At 38.4% G+C, this 14,643-nt stretch overlaps 1 protein-coding gene and 1 non-coding gene across 2 annotated transcripts in view; both read left to right on the top strand.

The window, feature by feature from the left end:
- Positions 1-212: 212 nt before the first annotated feature.
- Positions 213-14,643, top strand: part of SLC5A8 (solute carrier family 5 member 8) — a 59,516-nt gene continuing 45,085 nt past the window's right edge. Inside the window, exons 1-3 of the mRNA XM_023207950.2 lie at positions 213-981; positions 5,919-5,984; positions 8,312-8,363. Coding sequence (XP_023063718.1) covers positions 631-981; positions 5,919-5,984; positions 8,312-8,363 — 469 coding nt within the window. The 5' untranslated portion in view covers positions 213-630. The remainder of the gene's footprint in view (positions 982-5,918; positions 5,985-8,311; positions 8,364-14,643) is intronic.
- On the top strand, positions 11,448-11,554 carry LOC111538973. The gene has a single exon (XR_002730530.1). It is a non-coding gene; the product is annotated as a U6 spliceosomal RNA (small nuclear RNA).

Raw genomic sequence — 14,643 nt, 5'->3', positions numbered from 1 at the left:
CCCCATCGTCTCAGCCCAAAACCTTCTTAAGCTGATAAGCAACTTCAGCAAAGTCTCAGGATACAAAATTAATGTGCAAAAATCACAAGCATTCTTATACACCAGTAACAGACAAGCAGAGAGCCAAATCAGGAATGAACTTCCATTCACAATTGCTTCAAAGAGAATGAAATACCTAGGAATCCAACTTACAAGGGATGTAAAGGGCCTGCTTATTTAAATGGTGCATCCCCTCCGGTACCAGGCCAACAAAATTTGCGCAGAGCGCTCCCTGTGTAGATTGGTTGGAAGCAGCTGGAGGCTCCAGTTCTCATCTGCTCAGGTGTCCCTGGCGCCTTGACGAACTCGGCCTCTCCAGTACCTCACCTGGTGAGCCCTCAGGACAGCGGACTGATTTTCCGAGGTCCCAGAACTGGCTTTGAGAGGCGCGGCTCGCAGCGACGGGTGCAGGGGCGACTGCCAGCCCTCACCCCGCCTCAGGGTGCGTTTGGAGGCCGACACCTGGCCGACACCTCCCCGCGGGACGCCACGCCTGCGCGCCGGGGATCTGGGATAAGAAGTGCGTGCCTGGCTTGGGCTGCGCGCCGCTGGGCCACCAGTTTGCGCGCAGGGCTCAGGCGACCGTCGGCCATGGACATACCGCGGGGCATTGGCACCTTCGTGGTGTGGGACTACGTGGTGTTCGCGGGCATGCTGGTCATCTCGGCCGCCATCGGCATCTACTACGCCTTCGCTGGGGGCGGCCAGCAGACCTCCAAGGATTTCCTAATGGGCGGCCGCAGAATGACGGCTGTGCCCGTGGCGCTGTCCCTCACCGCTAGCTTCATGTCGGCCGTCACCGTCCTGGGCACCCCCTCCGAGGTCTACCGTTTTGGGGCCATTTTTAGCATCTTTGCCTTCACCTACTTCTTTGTAGTGGTCATCAGCGCGGAGGTCTTCCTCCCGGTGTTCTACAAACTGGGAATTACCAGCACCTATGAGGTAAGGGGCAGGGTGGGCTGGGACCATGCAGGGCGCCGGGTAAGGGAACTCTGCAGACCTCTGGAGGCGTTTTCTTGGGGACAGACTCTCACCGCCACATCGAAATCTCTCCCCGTCCATCATCACCCTCCCTACACTCCTCCCTGTCCCCCGACCCTCCCCTGGCATCCCTTCCCTTCTACTGAGAGGTGTCCTCTAAGGGTGAAAAAATCCTTGGGATTTACTCTCCTGGGCTTAGTGAAAAAAAAGTCTTCCAAAGTGAACGGATTGGAGTAGTAGTGCTCGCTAAGATCCTTTCTACCTTTAGCATCTTTGATTCCCAAGCAAGAGGAAAGATTTGGGGGGAAGGTAAGTTCTTCAGCTCTCAGGCCCTGCTTCTTGAAATGAATCCTCTTGTTTCAGGTCCTCAGCGCCATTCACTCTTCCAAGACGGTGAAGAATTTGTGCTTCCCTTCCTTCCCCTTCCACACACACCCCCTTTCCACTGACACAGGCACCCAAGTGGCTAAGGTGTATCAGTAACTGTATTTGGGACCAGATTCTACCACTTACTAGCTGGGTGACCTTGGATGACTTACTCAATCTTTTGTGCCTATTTCCTCAAAAATAAAATAATATCACCTACCTCATCCAGTTGTTGGGAGGATTAAATGAGATGATGCAAGGTGTAGCATTTAGAACAGTGTTTGACACAGAGTAAGTGCCAGATAGACGTTGGTCATAATTATTGTGGTGGTGCTAGCTGTGGTGGTGGTAGTTATCTTGGGATCAATAAGAAAATTAGGCAGCATGGTTCTCAAACAGCTCTGCCTTCTCTACAGAAAGATAATTAAGGAAAACTGTCTTTCCTCTATTGCACAAGTCCCCTGGCTATAGGTTTTCTCAAGTTGTCTGCAGGAAAGGGCTTTGAAAAGATGATGCATGTTTAGTTTAAAGAGCTGTTTAATGGGAGGTGGGGGGCGGGATCAAAGCTCAGGGGAGTGGCGGGGCCCAGTTCAGTGCCTTCCGTGGTCTCCTTCACCCAGGCACTGATCCATGAGCTCCATGGAACAAGCCTTCAGAAGTTTCCTCTCTATTAGGCCGTTACCCAGAGAACTCCAATCCAGGGGTTCTGGCAGGTGGTTTCCTAGTGAGGCTGGTTCAACTGGTGCTGGGGACAGGGCCTCAATGGCACAACAAACATTGGTGACACATTCTGCCTGGGCTCTAGTGACGTCTTCCAGGGTGAGGCACCCCTGGGCAGCGTTGCCTTCCATTCACTCTGGTGCTGTGTTTGGGAGAGCCCAGTAATCATCCCAGAAGTGAGCAAGATGCAGTTTCTCAGGTTTGCTCAGAAGTGACAAACTGGCAAAATTCCCCAGACCAAATTCAGTTCTTGGTCATTTTTTTTTTTTTTTTTTTTTTTTTTTTTACTTCTCCTTATAGTGAGGAGAAATAAAATATAATTTCAGACTATGACTTCTTTTGAGAACTGAAAATGCTGGTAACACTGGGCCCATGCCCCCTGTGGCCACAGGAACTCAAGTTTACAGCTCTTGCTCTCACTCTCTATTAAACTTTGATATTGAGGTCTTTGTGTTTTCATGGTTACTGTTTTTTGGTAGAGAAATTTTTATCTGCATTTATGTCTTTATCAAAAAATGTGAAATGGAAAATGGACAGGGGTAAAGGGATCTCTTGTTTCCAGGGAGATGTAAGAAAACATATATCTTAGTGGGTGGGAGGAATATTCCAACATGTTAATATGTGAACACCTGGTCAGTGTCACTTATGTATGTTACCTGATGGAACCTGGAGGCATTTGAGTCTGTGAGCTCTGATCTATAGCTAACCAATTCCCAAACTTGGAAAGGGTTTGAAAAATCTGGCATGAGGACTTCATCTCTACAGACGAATGCTGCTCTCATAATCACTGACCCATGCCTCTTCGGGGCTACAACATTAACTCAACCAGAAACAGATTTCCCTCATGTTTGCAGTGGTAGAGGCTAAGTTAGCAGGAGTTCCAGCTAAAAATGGCAAATAACAAAAGTTCATTGAATGCTGAACACATGCCAGGCACTGGGCTGCATTGCATGTTTTACATACATTATCTGACTCACATTCAGAATAATCCTTATGAGGGAAGTACTATCAAGAGCCCCATTTTGTGGACGGAGACTCAGAGTAAGTTAAGCTACTAGGAATGTGAAGCAGTGTGGACATATGCCTAGCAGCATACTGGCTGCTTCTGAAGGCTCTGATGAGTCTGTTATAACCCCAAGCAATACTTACGCCAGTGCAGAGAGAACAAGGGAAGCAATAGAGGACGTGTGAAGTTGTGGGCACACTACAGGCATCCACCTCTGGGGTGCCAGGCAGTTGGGAACAGGGAAGTTAGGCAACATGCTAAGACCCTCCCTAATGGTCATGGCAAAGACTTTCCTGTGGAGTATATTGTTTATTGTTTTATGCTGAGAAGTACAGAATCTATACAGAATATGCAGTACAGTGTTGAGTGATTGATAACCTGGCATTCTTGCTCAAGTATGAAATCTCTCCTTGTTGACATTTCTTTAGTGAAAATTAGCTGTTCACAAACTTTTTTTCATTTATCACTGCCTTCAAAATGTAGTCCTGATAGGTGTTTAGCAACTTCCAGACCCAAGTATAATGCAGGAATCCAATTTGATCCATCAATTCTTCAAGATCTTTCTAGAGCCAACTAAATCTGTGTTTAAACTGAGTTGCTTAGACCTCATGTTTGCTTGTTATTTATATATTTATTCATATCAACAGAAGTGATTCAAAGTTCTGAGGACAATGAGAGATCATGATTAATTTAGGCACCTGTCATTACTTTGTAATTATGTCTAGAAATCTTACAAGTATTCCCAAAGGCTGCCACACAGTGACTTGGACATCTGGTCCAGTCTCCAGATATTTCTTCAGCAGCCCAGTAATTGATGACTGAGATCGTAATAGACTTCTTGGTTCTGTCTTGAGTTGGTCCTTGAGCTTAAATCACAGGTTTCCCTGGATCAACTGATCAACTTACGTGGTTCAGCTTGGTTCAATTTATTTGTGTCTCCAGCAATTTGGATGCATGTATCTAGCATAAACAAAGACTTCTCTTCTATTGATGTCCATTCACATATTTAGTGACTCACAGAGATTTACAAAACAAATAAACAAACAAAAAATAAACTTCTAAAGAAATGCAATAACACTGCCCTGTTTCCAGGCTTAATAAACTTCTGCAGTCTTCTAAAAAGGCTTCCAAAATATCCTTGAATGATTTTGATATATGTAATTCATTGAGATTCAATTTTCTTCAGGTCCATTGATTTGGATACCACTAACTTCTTAATATCTTACTTTTTGAGTTTACATTTCCCCATCCATTTATGTCATTGAATAGTCTCCAAACCTTGCAAAGTGAGAGGGAAACAAATTATTATTATGCCCCTCATTTTAAAGAGAAAGAACCTGACATTTGGAGAATGATTGCCACAAGCTGATGGAGTCAGGTGTGGGACTGGGTCAAGGGCTGGAACTCTTCCTCCAGTGTACTACATGGTACTGTGTATTTGTCATCCATCAGTGATTTGGGAGTGGGGTCTTACTTTGTGTTAGTTTCATCCATTCACTTACTGAGTCTTAAATACGTAGTCAGATTGTTTATATATGCTGAATAATGTGCACAGATTTTGGCATCAAAGGTTTTAAATGTGTACTGTGGCCCTGACAAGTTTGCAAGGTTGTCAACTTGGTGTTCTCTCTGAGTCCCAGTGTTCTTGTCTTTAACATGGGCTTATACACAGTACCTGGCTCATAGAGTTGTTGGGAGGACCATGCATACAGCAAGTACTCTGTATGTGTTAGCCGTGATCATGGGGCAAAAATATCAGATTATTTTTCCTCAGATTATTACCTAATGCCAGTTTTTTCCTCTTCTTATTTTCTACTATATGAAGATTGTTGTCAGCCTTAAATTTCTTAGTAATTACATGCACGTTAGAAAATGTCTTAGATCCCAGCTCTGAAATTCTATGATCCTAACTCTGTAATATGTATATTATAATACATTATATAACATAGGAGACAAGCAGACTATGTTATAAGACATAGCAGATTTCAAGTAAAATAGGAAAAATTGGCATGGTCGTTGGCGCTGAACAGAAACTGGCTTGGGTGATTTAAGTTTAAAAAAAAAATTGTTAGAAGGACATGGGGGTAGCGCATAGAACAGAGGGACAAGCTGAGTAAGCAAGTCTTGGAAAGGACAGAAACCAGGGCAGCCTTTTCAGGCCACTCTGTCAGGATCAGTCATGTTTTGTCTTTGTATCCTGCCTTTAAGATTCAAATACCCAATGGAAGGAAAAGCTGATTGGCTGAGCTGGGATCATGTGACTTCCTCTTGGTCAGAAGAGGCAGGGCAAATGACTGACTATTCCATCACAAGAGTCTGCAATCAGAAAGGGTTGATGCCCCAAGTGAGTCCAGGAAAATGTATGGAGTAGATGCCAAGAGAAAGAGAACAACAGATTGCTCACTCTGAAAATATAGAAAGTAATTTCACTTATATGACATTCTGGAAAAGGCCAAACTAGAGAGGGAGAGCAGATCAGTGATTGCTAGGGCTTGGGGGAGGGAGGAGGGCTTGATCATGAAGGGGAAGCCCGAGTGAGTTTTCTGGGTGATGGAACTGTCTTGTGTCCTTATTGTGACAGGGGTTACATGAATCTGTGTGTGTTAAAACCCACTGAACTGTACGCTAAAACGAGTCAATTTTGCTGTATATAAATAAAAATAATACTAAAATAAAAATACAGACTCCAAATCAGTTGTGAAGTTGTTTTACATTTCTAAATTTAAATTTTCTTCTTGAGCTTCTGATTTTAAAAAAGGCATCCAGAGGATTCGCATAATTTTTTTTTTTTTTTTTTTTGCAACAGTATTTAGAACTTCGATTTAACAAATGTGTTCGTCTCTGTGGAACAGTCCTCTTCATTTTTCAAACAGTAAGTAGCTCTCCATTTATTTTATCTTTTGTCAGCTAAAATATTTTTAACCATGGCATCTGGATTGAGCTTACCTGGGAAACACATGAAAGACAAAAAGAGGTGTTGAAAATACAAGGGAACACAAAAGGAGAAACACTTGTCACTGTACAGCATCAACCCTTAAATCATCAAACAGTGTTTCAGTAAATGCTTTACTTCCTGGAAAAGTAGAATGATTTAAGTGAATGTTAAATATTATACTGATGAAGCAACAGTCGGAAACTATGCTTTCCTTTATCTGACCTCCCTTCACCTCCACCAAGGTGACAGGAAGGGCATTATTACTACATGGCAAAGATACTTGTTGCTGACAGTGGGAATTCTAACAAAAGGAAAACAAGTAGCATGTTCACGGTATTTCTGTAACATATTGAGTAATAGGTATGAAAAAATTAACTTCCATACGAAGACAGTAGGAAATAATTTTCTTCGAAATCATATTTTAAAAGTCAGCGGTCTTTTAAAAATTAGACTCTAAGAACCAACTAAAGCAGTCCTTAGAGTGTAAAACAACAGAATCCTAAGCTCTGGAGGAATCTTTAAAGCCAAATACTCAATCCAGTAATTCAAGAACATGCACTTATAGATTTACTGATTGACACGAAGGGAAAGCAAGGATTTGCCAAGTGGCCAGTGACAGGAATGCTTTCCACTGTTCACCCTGCTGCTGGAAGATTGTAATGATCATTGTCACGATTATTTATATACACATTTTCCTCTTGTCAGTTAAGCACTTTAGGGCTGGGTTTGCTAATGGAGGTTGTGGAAGAGATTTGCATTCTTGTCTCTAATTTCAATTCCATTTCCAGTCAAAAGCTACCTAAGGGCCAGCCGTGGTGGCTCATGCCTATAATCCCAGCACTTTGGGAGGCTGAGGCAAGTGGATCTCCTGAGATCAGGAGTTCAAGACCAGCCTGGCCAACACATGGTGACACCCCATCTCTACAAAAATACAAAAATTAGCCAGACATGATGGCGGGTGTCTATAATTCCAATGACTGGGGAGGCTGAGGTGGGAGAATCTCCTGAACACGGGAGGCAGAGGTTGCAGTGAGCCAAGATCATGCCATTGCACCACCCTAGCCTGGGCGACAGAGCAAGACTATTTCAAAAAAAAAAAACAAAACAAAAACAAAAAACAAACAAACAAACAAAAAAGCTACCTAAGGATTTGCTACAGTGAGACAGAGTGCCTCTGTAAATTATGTAACTCAACTTCATTTTATATCTTTGCAAATTATATAACTTAAGTTTTATCAGTCCTTCACAACTGCAGTGTAAAAGGAAGGAATCCTTTGGGGTCTCTTAGAGAGTTGAGCCTGGTAGCTTGCATTCACCAACTGTTCAGATCTCTTTGGATCTTTGTTAGAAATGCCAACAGAATGAGAAGTGGGGACCAGCATTAGGAAGGTGGCCTGTCGTCATGTTTTTAAATCTTCAACTTGGACAGAATAATGACTGTGGAAAGTTAGTTCATTTTCGCAAAAAGAGGGGAGATTTAGCACCTCCCATTTGAAGGACTTCATAGTTCTACTCATGTAATATAATCAAACATTCAAAAGGTACTGAATAGGTTTTTATTTTCATAATATACTTTTATGGAGTAATCATGGAATTCACTTCTATGGGATATATTTGAAAGATCAAACACAATAAAAATTATATTTTGAGAAAAAGTCTATTTCTCTTCCTCACTATTGTACCCCAGATCAATAAGTAGTTGTTAAATGTATGAATGAAAATAATGAATGATATTAAAAAGATTGAATGTGGTTTTTGTTGGCTTTCAGTATTTTTTTAGTGCAAATTTATACTTTTGTTTAATTTATGAACATTAAAACTTTTAGAAATACGTTTTCCAAATTTTTACTGTTTTCTCGATTAATTATGCAGGGATTAACAGTTTGAAGACATAATTGAGGTGTCATCTTTTATATTATTATTTTTTCTTTTTTTCTAATTATTTTAAACGTGGGAAATTTTTTTTCAAGATTGAGTTGCTGGATCAGTGACCATTTGCACTAAGCACCATATAAAAGTCCATATTTTTACTTAAGCAGGTTGCAAAAAAGTGTTTTTAACTTATGACCATACCATAAACAGAAGAGTCAACTTTACTTAAATAATATTTTTCAAGTTACAAACAAATTTTATTAGGCATTTTGAAACTGTTGTTTTAATTCATAATTGAAGTTATAGGAAAACAATCAATATTTTATAACTCAGACATAATTCATGAATTTTATAATTCATTTAATTCATTTGGCTTTCTTTCTCCCCCCTAGATTCTGTATACTGGAATTGTTATTTATGCCCCTGCCCTGGCTTTGAATCAAGGTACATTTTAGAGTTGCCAGTTAGGTAACTCACATTTTGGGGTTCACTTTCAACAAGGCTTATTTTTTCCTTGGGGAGATGGGGAGATGGAGGAATGCTTCTAGTAACCTACATCAGCCTTACTAGTGGGGCAGGATGGGTGCAGTGTCTACAGTAGCTTCCTTGGGTTTTTGGATGGGTAGCTCCAAAGTGTCTGTAGACCGTTACAGAGGTGGACTTCTCCAGGTGGTACTTCTCTGGGATGTGCTCACCAGCCCATTCATTCCTTTAGAATTAAAGCCCCCTGTAGCCAAAGTCAGGATTGACAGCATCTCCTCCTGTGAGCCCATCTCCAGGAAGCTTCCCTGTAATTCTGCTCAGGCCTGTTGTGAAATCTGGCAGGGAGAAAAGCTTTTCTTCTCCACACTTCTAATAAAGCCCAAAATGAAAGAGAAACAGAGGCATGTGATTTGAATGATCAGACTGCTCCTAGTGACGAAAGGACAGATGTCTGTAGCACTTGTAGAAATAAATTTATAAAGATTATGCTGCTCAATGAAGTATCTATACTCTCTAGATTTGGGAAGATAAATGTAGTAAGGCTGGGATAGTTTATTGAAGCAAAGGTTCATGCTAGTCATAGTTTCAAGAGGTTTTGGGGAAACACCATGCCCTTTGAATTCTTATCTATTCGATGTGAATTTCTCTAAAACGTCCTTGTAAAATGGACATGTGGACTCTGTGATGGGAAGAAATGTGGTACGATTCCTGGGGTTAATAGGACATGAAGAAAACCTGCTAATTCCACACTCTGTTTTCTTGATTTTATGATAGACATGACAGTAGTTATCACCTAAGTTTATAAAGTAAACAGTATTATTACCAAGGGGAACTTCATGTATAAGGTGCTCTCGAACTCCGAGTCCTGGGCATGTTCCACATCAGTATTACCAACATCACAAGAGGATCATTTCATATATCAAGAACTGAGTTATAAACTTCCTAAGTTACCTGTTTAGGCTTTACGTGTAATTCAACATCTTAGGGTTTTAAAGTGCAGTTCTGGGACTAATCAGAAGACTGACTTTAATCTGTGAAGAAATCAAGCATTCTGTTCTCATCAGGCTCAAACCACTCCCTGAGAGTAAATTAGAATGAAAGTGAAGGTGTTTTGATGACTAGAGTGTCACTTGTGTGTTTTGCTGTGACCAACGCTGTAAGTATAGGCATAGACACAGAACTTAGTAGATGCTCAGAAAAGCTTATGTGACTGAATTGAAACTTCACATTCTCTAGGTCTAACCTCCTTTGTTCTTTTTTGGGAAACCTCAAACAAATACTAAGAGAGAATAGAGCACCTTAATATGCTCGTTCATCACTCTACAGTAATATTTATCAACTCATGGTCTATTTTAATTCACTCCCCCTTACCTCTACCAGATTATTTTTCTGCAAATATGTTATGTCATTTCATCTGTGTTTCAGTATGTCCTTTGGAAATAAAGACTTTCAAAACCATAATTATGCTGTCATTGTATCTAAAATATTAATATTAATCTCTAAATTTCATATCAAGTCGGTGTTCACATTTCCCTGATTTTTTTGAGTGTTTGTTAGAACCGGGATCCAAATAAGCTTATGTGATTGCAATCAGTCAATCTCTCTTAAGTTTCCCTTTTCTGATTTTTAAAATTGAAAACCAGTTATTTTTCTTTCTTTTTTTCTGATCGCCTGATGCCTATTGAGAAAACTAGTTTTTATTGAGGTCTATATAATATACCTCAACATACAACATACAATAAAATGCACAGAGCATGGGGAAGTGTACAGTTGGATGAGCTTTAATAGTTGTGTCATAGCTTGTGTAACTACCACCCAGCTCAAGACACAGACTATTTCCATCATCTACTCCCAGGAATTTTCCTTGTATGTCTTTCTAACAAACCTCCTATGGGCCCAAGAAACCATTTTCTGACCAATGCTACCATAAACTGGTTTTCTCTGTTGTTAGATTTTATATAAGTGGAATCATATAGAGCCTTTTTATGTCTGGTTTCTTTTGCTCAGCAAAATGTTTTGAGATTCATTCATGCTGCTATATATATCAATAGTTCATTCCCCCCCCCCTTTTTTTTTTTTGCTGGTAGTACTTCATTTTATGCATCTACCAACATTTGTTTATCCATTCGCTTGTTAGAGACATTGGGTTGTTTCCAGTTTTAGGCTATGGTGAAGTGAGGGTGCCAAGAACATTCTTCTACAGGTTTTGTGCATTTTGTTTTTCTTTTTGACACCTGTTTTCACTTCCATTGGAAATGAAATACATGGATGTAGTATAAAATTAAAAATAATTCTAGGCCCGGCGCAGTGGCTCACACCTGTAATCCCAGCACTTTGGGAGGCCAAGGTGGGTGGATCAGGAGGTCAGGAGATCGAGACCATCCTGGCTAACATGGTGAAACCCCATTTCTACTAAAAGATACAAAAAATTAGCCAGGCGTGGTGGCGGGCGCCTGTAGTCCCAGCTACTTGGGAGGCTGAGGCCAAAGAATGGCATGAACCTGGGAGGTGGAGCTTTCAGTGAGCCAAGATCGTGCCACTGCACTCCAGCCTGGGTGACAGAGGTAAACTCCATCTCAAAAACAAAAAAACAAAAAACAAACAAACACAAAAAATATATATATATAATTCTATTTGGACCCAGCTGAGGATAGAAATATGTGCAAATTTACGAGAAATTGCCAAACAGCTTTTCCAACTGGCTGTATCGTTTTACATGTCCACTACACAGTATGTGAAAATTCTAGTGATTCCACATCCTTGCCAATATTTGATATTATTCTTTTTTATTTCAGTCATTCTAGTGGGTATTATCTATTATTTTATTGTTGTTTCAATTTTCACTTTTTATATGACTATTGTGGCTTAGCTTATTATTAGACTCTTATGGCTTAGCTTATTGGCTCCTGAAATAATAAAGTGAATAAAGACAAATAACCTAATAAAAAGTGAGCCAAAGACTTGAACACTTCACAAAAGCATATATTCTTCCAATACATCACATGATATATCTATTCATTCCTAGACCTTTAAAAATTTCTCTTAGTGCTCACTTTGGCAGCATGTATGCTAAAACTGGAGCAATACAGAGAATATTAGCATGGCCCTTGCACAAAAATGATATGTAAATTTGTGAAGCATTCCATATTTTTTAAAAAAGGAAGAAAAGAAATAATAAAATAAAATAAGATGTCTCAGTAATGTTTTGTAGCTTTGGATGTTGAGGTCTTTTACTATTTCTTAGATTTATACCTAGATAATTGATGTTTTTATGCTATTGCAATGTTTTTATGCTATTGCAAATGGCATTGTTTTATAATATTTTTCAATTATTCATTGCAAGTATATAAAAATACAACTGACTTTTATATGTTGATATTCCATCCTAGAACTTGCTGAATTTACTTTTTAAATTAAGCAGGTTTTTGGAGATCCCTTAGGATTTTCATGTTGTTTATGAATAATGACAATTTTACTTCTTTTCTAATCCTTGTAGTTCGTAGTTCTCTTTCCTGCCTTATTGCAATGTTAATGTGGAAAGTTACATTGACTGAGTTTTGAATATTAAACCAAGTTTTACTTTCTTGGGATAAACTCTGCTTGGTCATAATATATTATCCTTTTTATATATTACTGAATTTGATTTGCTAACATTTTGATAAGGCTTAATAAATGAATTGAGAAGTGTTCCCTCCATTTTCTGAAATAGTTTATATAAAATTGTGTATTTATTTCTTACATGCTTGGTAGAATTCACCCTGAAGGCACCTGGGCCTACTCTTCATTTCTGTAGAAAGATTTTGGTTACGGATTCAATTTCTTCCGTAAATATAGAGTTATTCATATTTGAAAAGTCTTGTGGCGTCAGTTTTGGTAAATTGTATTTTTTAGGGAATGCTTCCATTTGGTCTAACTTATCAAATTCATTGGCATAAAGCTGCTTATAATAGCCTCTTGTTATGCTTTTAATGTTTATAGTATCTATGGTGACATCCCTTCTAATTATTCCTAATATTGATAAGATAACTTTTCTATCTTCTTATCTTGATATATCTTTCTAGTATTCTATTGATGTTTTAAATTTCTTCTAAGAACCAATGTTTTGACTTGTGGATTTTCTTTGTTTTCCATTTCATTAATTTGTGCTGTTTATTGTTTCTTTTCTTCTAATCACTTTGGGTTTTCTAGCTTCTTAAGGTGAAGCTTAGGTCATTGATTTTAAATATTTCTTATTTCATAATGCAAACATTTAAAGTTATTAATTTTTCTTTAACCACTGCTTTATCAGCAGCCCATAGATTTTGATACCTTGTGTTTTTATTTATTTCTCAAAATATTTTCTAATTTCTCCTGTGATTTCTTTTGCCCATGGGTTATTTAGAAGTGTATTGCTTAATTTTCAATATTTGAGGATTTTCTATCATGTCTTTTTGTTATTTATTCCTAAATTAATACTGCTTTGGTCAGAGAACTATATGATTTTAATCATTTGAAATTTATGAATTTGTTTTATGGCCCAGGATCAGGTCTATCTTGAACATTCCATGTGCTCTCAAAAAGAACATATATTGTATGCTTGTTGGTTCTATAAGGTCAAAGGTTTAGTTGGCTAATAGTGTTATCATCACCTCTTCCATATCTTTATGGAATTCTTTTTGCTTGTTCTATCAGTTGCTGAGAGAAGGATACTAAAATCTCCAAATATAATTACCGATTTTTCTATTGCTCCTATTTCTCTGTCAATTTTTACTGAATGTATTTTGAAGCTCTTTTAAAGTCTCTTTTTAAATTTACAATCTCCCTTCTATTTCTTTTCATTTAAATTGCAACTTATTTGCTGAAGAAACTAGGTTATTTGTTCTGCCCAGTTTTCCAGGTTCTAGGTTTAACAATTACATCTGTATGGGGTCATTTAATGTTCACCATTCCTCTGTATTTCTTGTAAACTGGTAGTAGTTTACTAGTAGTAGTTAGATCTAGACTCTTCTTCAGACTCTGCTTCAACTTTTTGGAAATCATATTTCATAGGCAGTATCTATAAGTTTATTTCCTTCAGGAGACCCAGAATGTTGTTTAAAAAATTATCAGCAGCTGTTGATGATCATTCTAGATTTATTGTTTCATTAGGGCTTATGAAATGGAGTATTCTGGTTCTGTGAATTCTTCTTCATTAGTTAGATGGAATACTGCTATAAAGAGAAACTTCCTGTTATCAACTATTTGTTTTCTCTGAAAAATAGTTTGTATAGGAAAGGAAGGATAAATGTCATTTATTTTTCCCTTTATAATTTTTCCCTTTATGAATTTTAAAAATATTAACTTGGTTCCACACTATTCCCCAAGGGTGACTGCGATTTTAAAAAAATTCTTACGAACTCATGGATTTAAATGTTTGCTGTTATTTCTTAGCATTATCGTTAGTATTATTATTGATTCTCAACCCATTTTTATCCAGCAGGTGCCGCCTTAAGTTCCTCCTGATTTTAACATTGGCTGCATATTGGACTCACTTGGGGGACTTTCAAAAATACCAATACCTTGGTCCCCATCACCAGGATTCTGAGTTAATTAGCCTGTTGAGTGGCCCAGTTATCAGAATTTTATAAATCTCCTCTGTAGATTTTAATGTGCAGTCACGATTGAGAGCCACAGATGTAGTAGTTTTAGAAGAGCAACTCTAAGCCATAATGAATAATATAATGGCCTAACATAGTTAAAAATATTATTCTTTGTTTTTCTTTTTTCTTAGGTGTATCTCAGTAGGAATGTATGTTAAATTATTGTGCTAAATATTTTGTGACATATTTCCTCTGTGTGGTAATGTCACAAACTTGATGTACAGTTAGGTTCCATTTATTTCATTTTGCAATTGATTTTGAGGAGCTTTTTTTCTAATTTAAATTTATAATTATGTGGAATATTTATGTGTTCCAAAGTGAAATCTATACATCAAAATATGTTTAAAGTAGCCTGACTTGTATCTCTGTCTTCTCTACCCGGTTTTCTCCCTCTCCTAGAAGTAATTTTCTGGCTTCAATTTATCCTTTAATTCTAGTATATGTACTGCTGAAATGAGCACAATTCTTTTCTTTTAAAAAAATGAAATAAGACTCCCCACTTCTTAGATAAATAGGAGCAAATTATAAAGACTTTTCTCCATCTAGATTACATTTTGGCAGCACATATCGTAGTAACACCTTCTTCAAAGACTGGTGAAATAGTGGGTTTACATGGACGCACA

This window comes from Piliocolobus tephrosceles, chromosome 10 (assembly GCF_002776525.5).
Source record: "Piliocolobus tephrosceles isolate RC106 chromosome 10, ASM277652v3, whole genome shotgun sequence".
NCBI classification, from domain to species: Eukaryota; Metazoa; Chordata; class Mammalia; order Primates; family Cercopithecidae; genus Piliocolobus; species Piliocolobus tephrosceles.
This window is presented reverse-complemented; position numbering and strand designations above follow the sequence as displayed.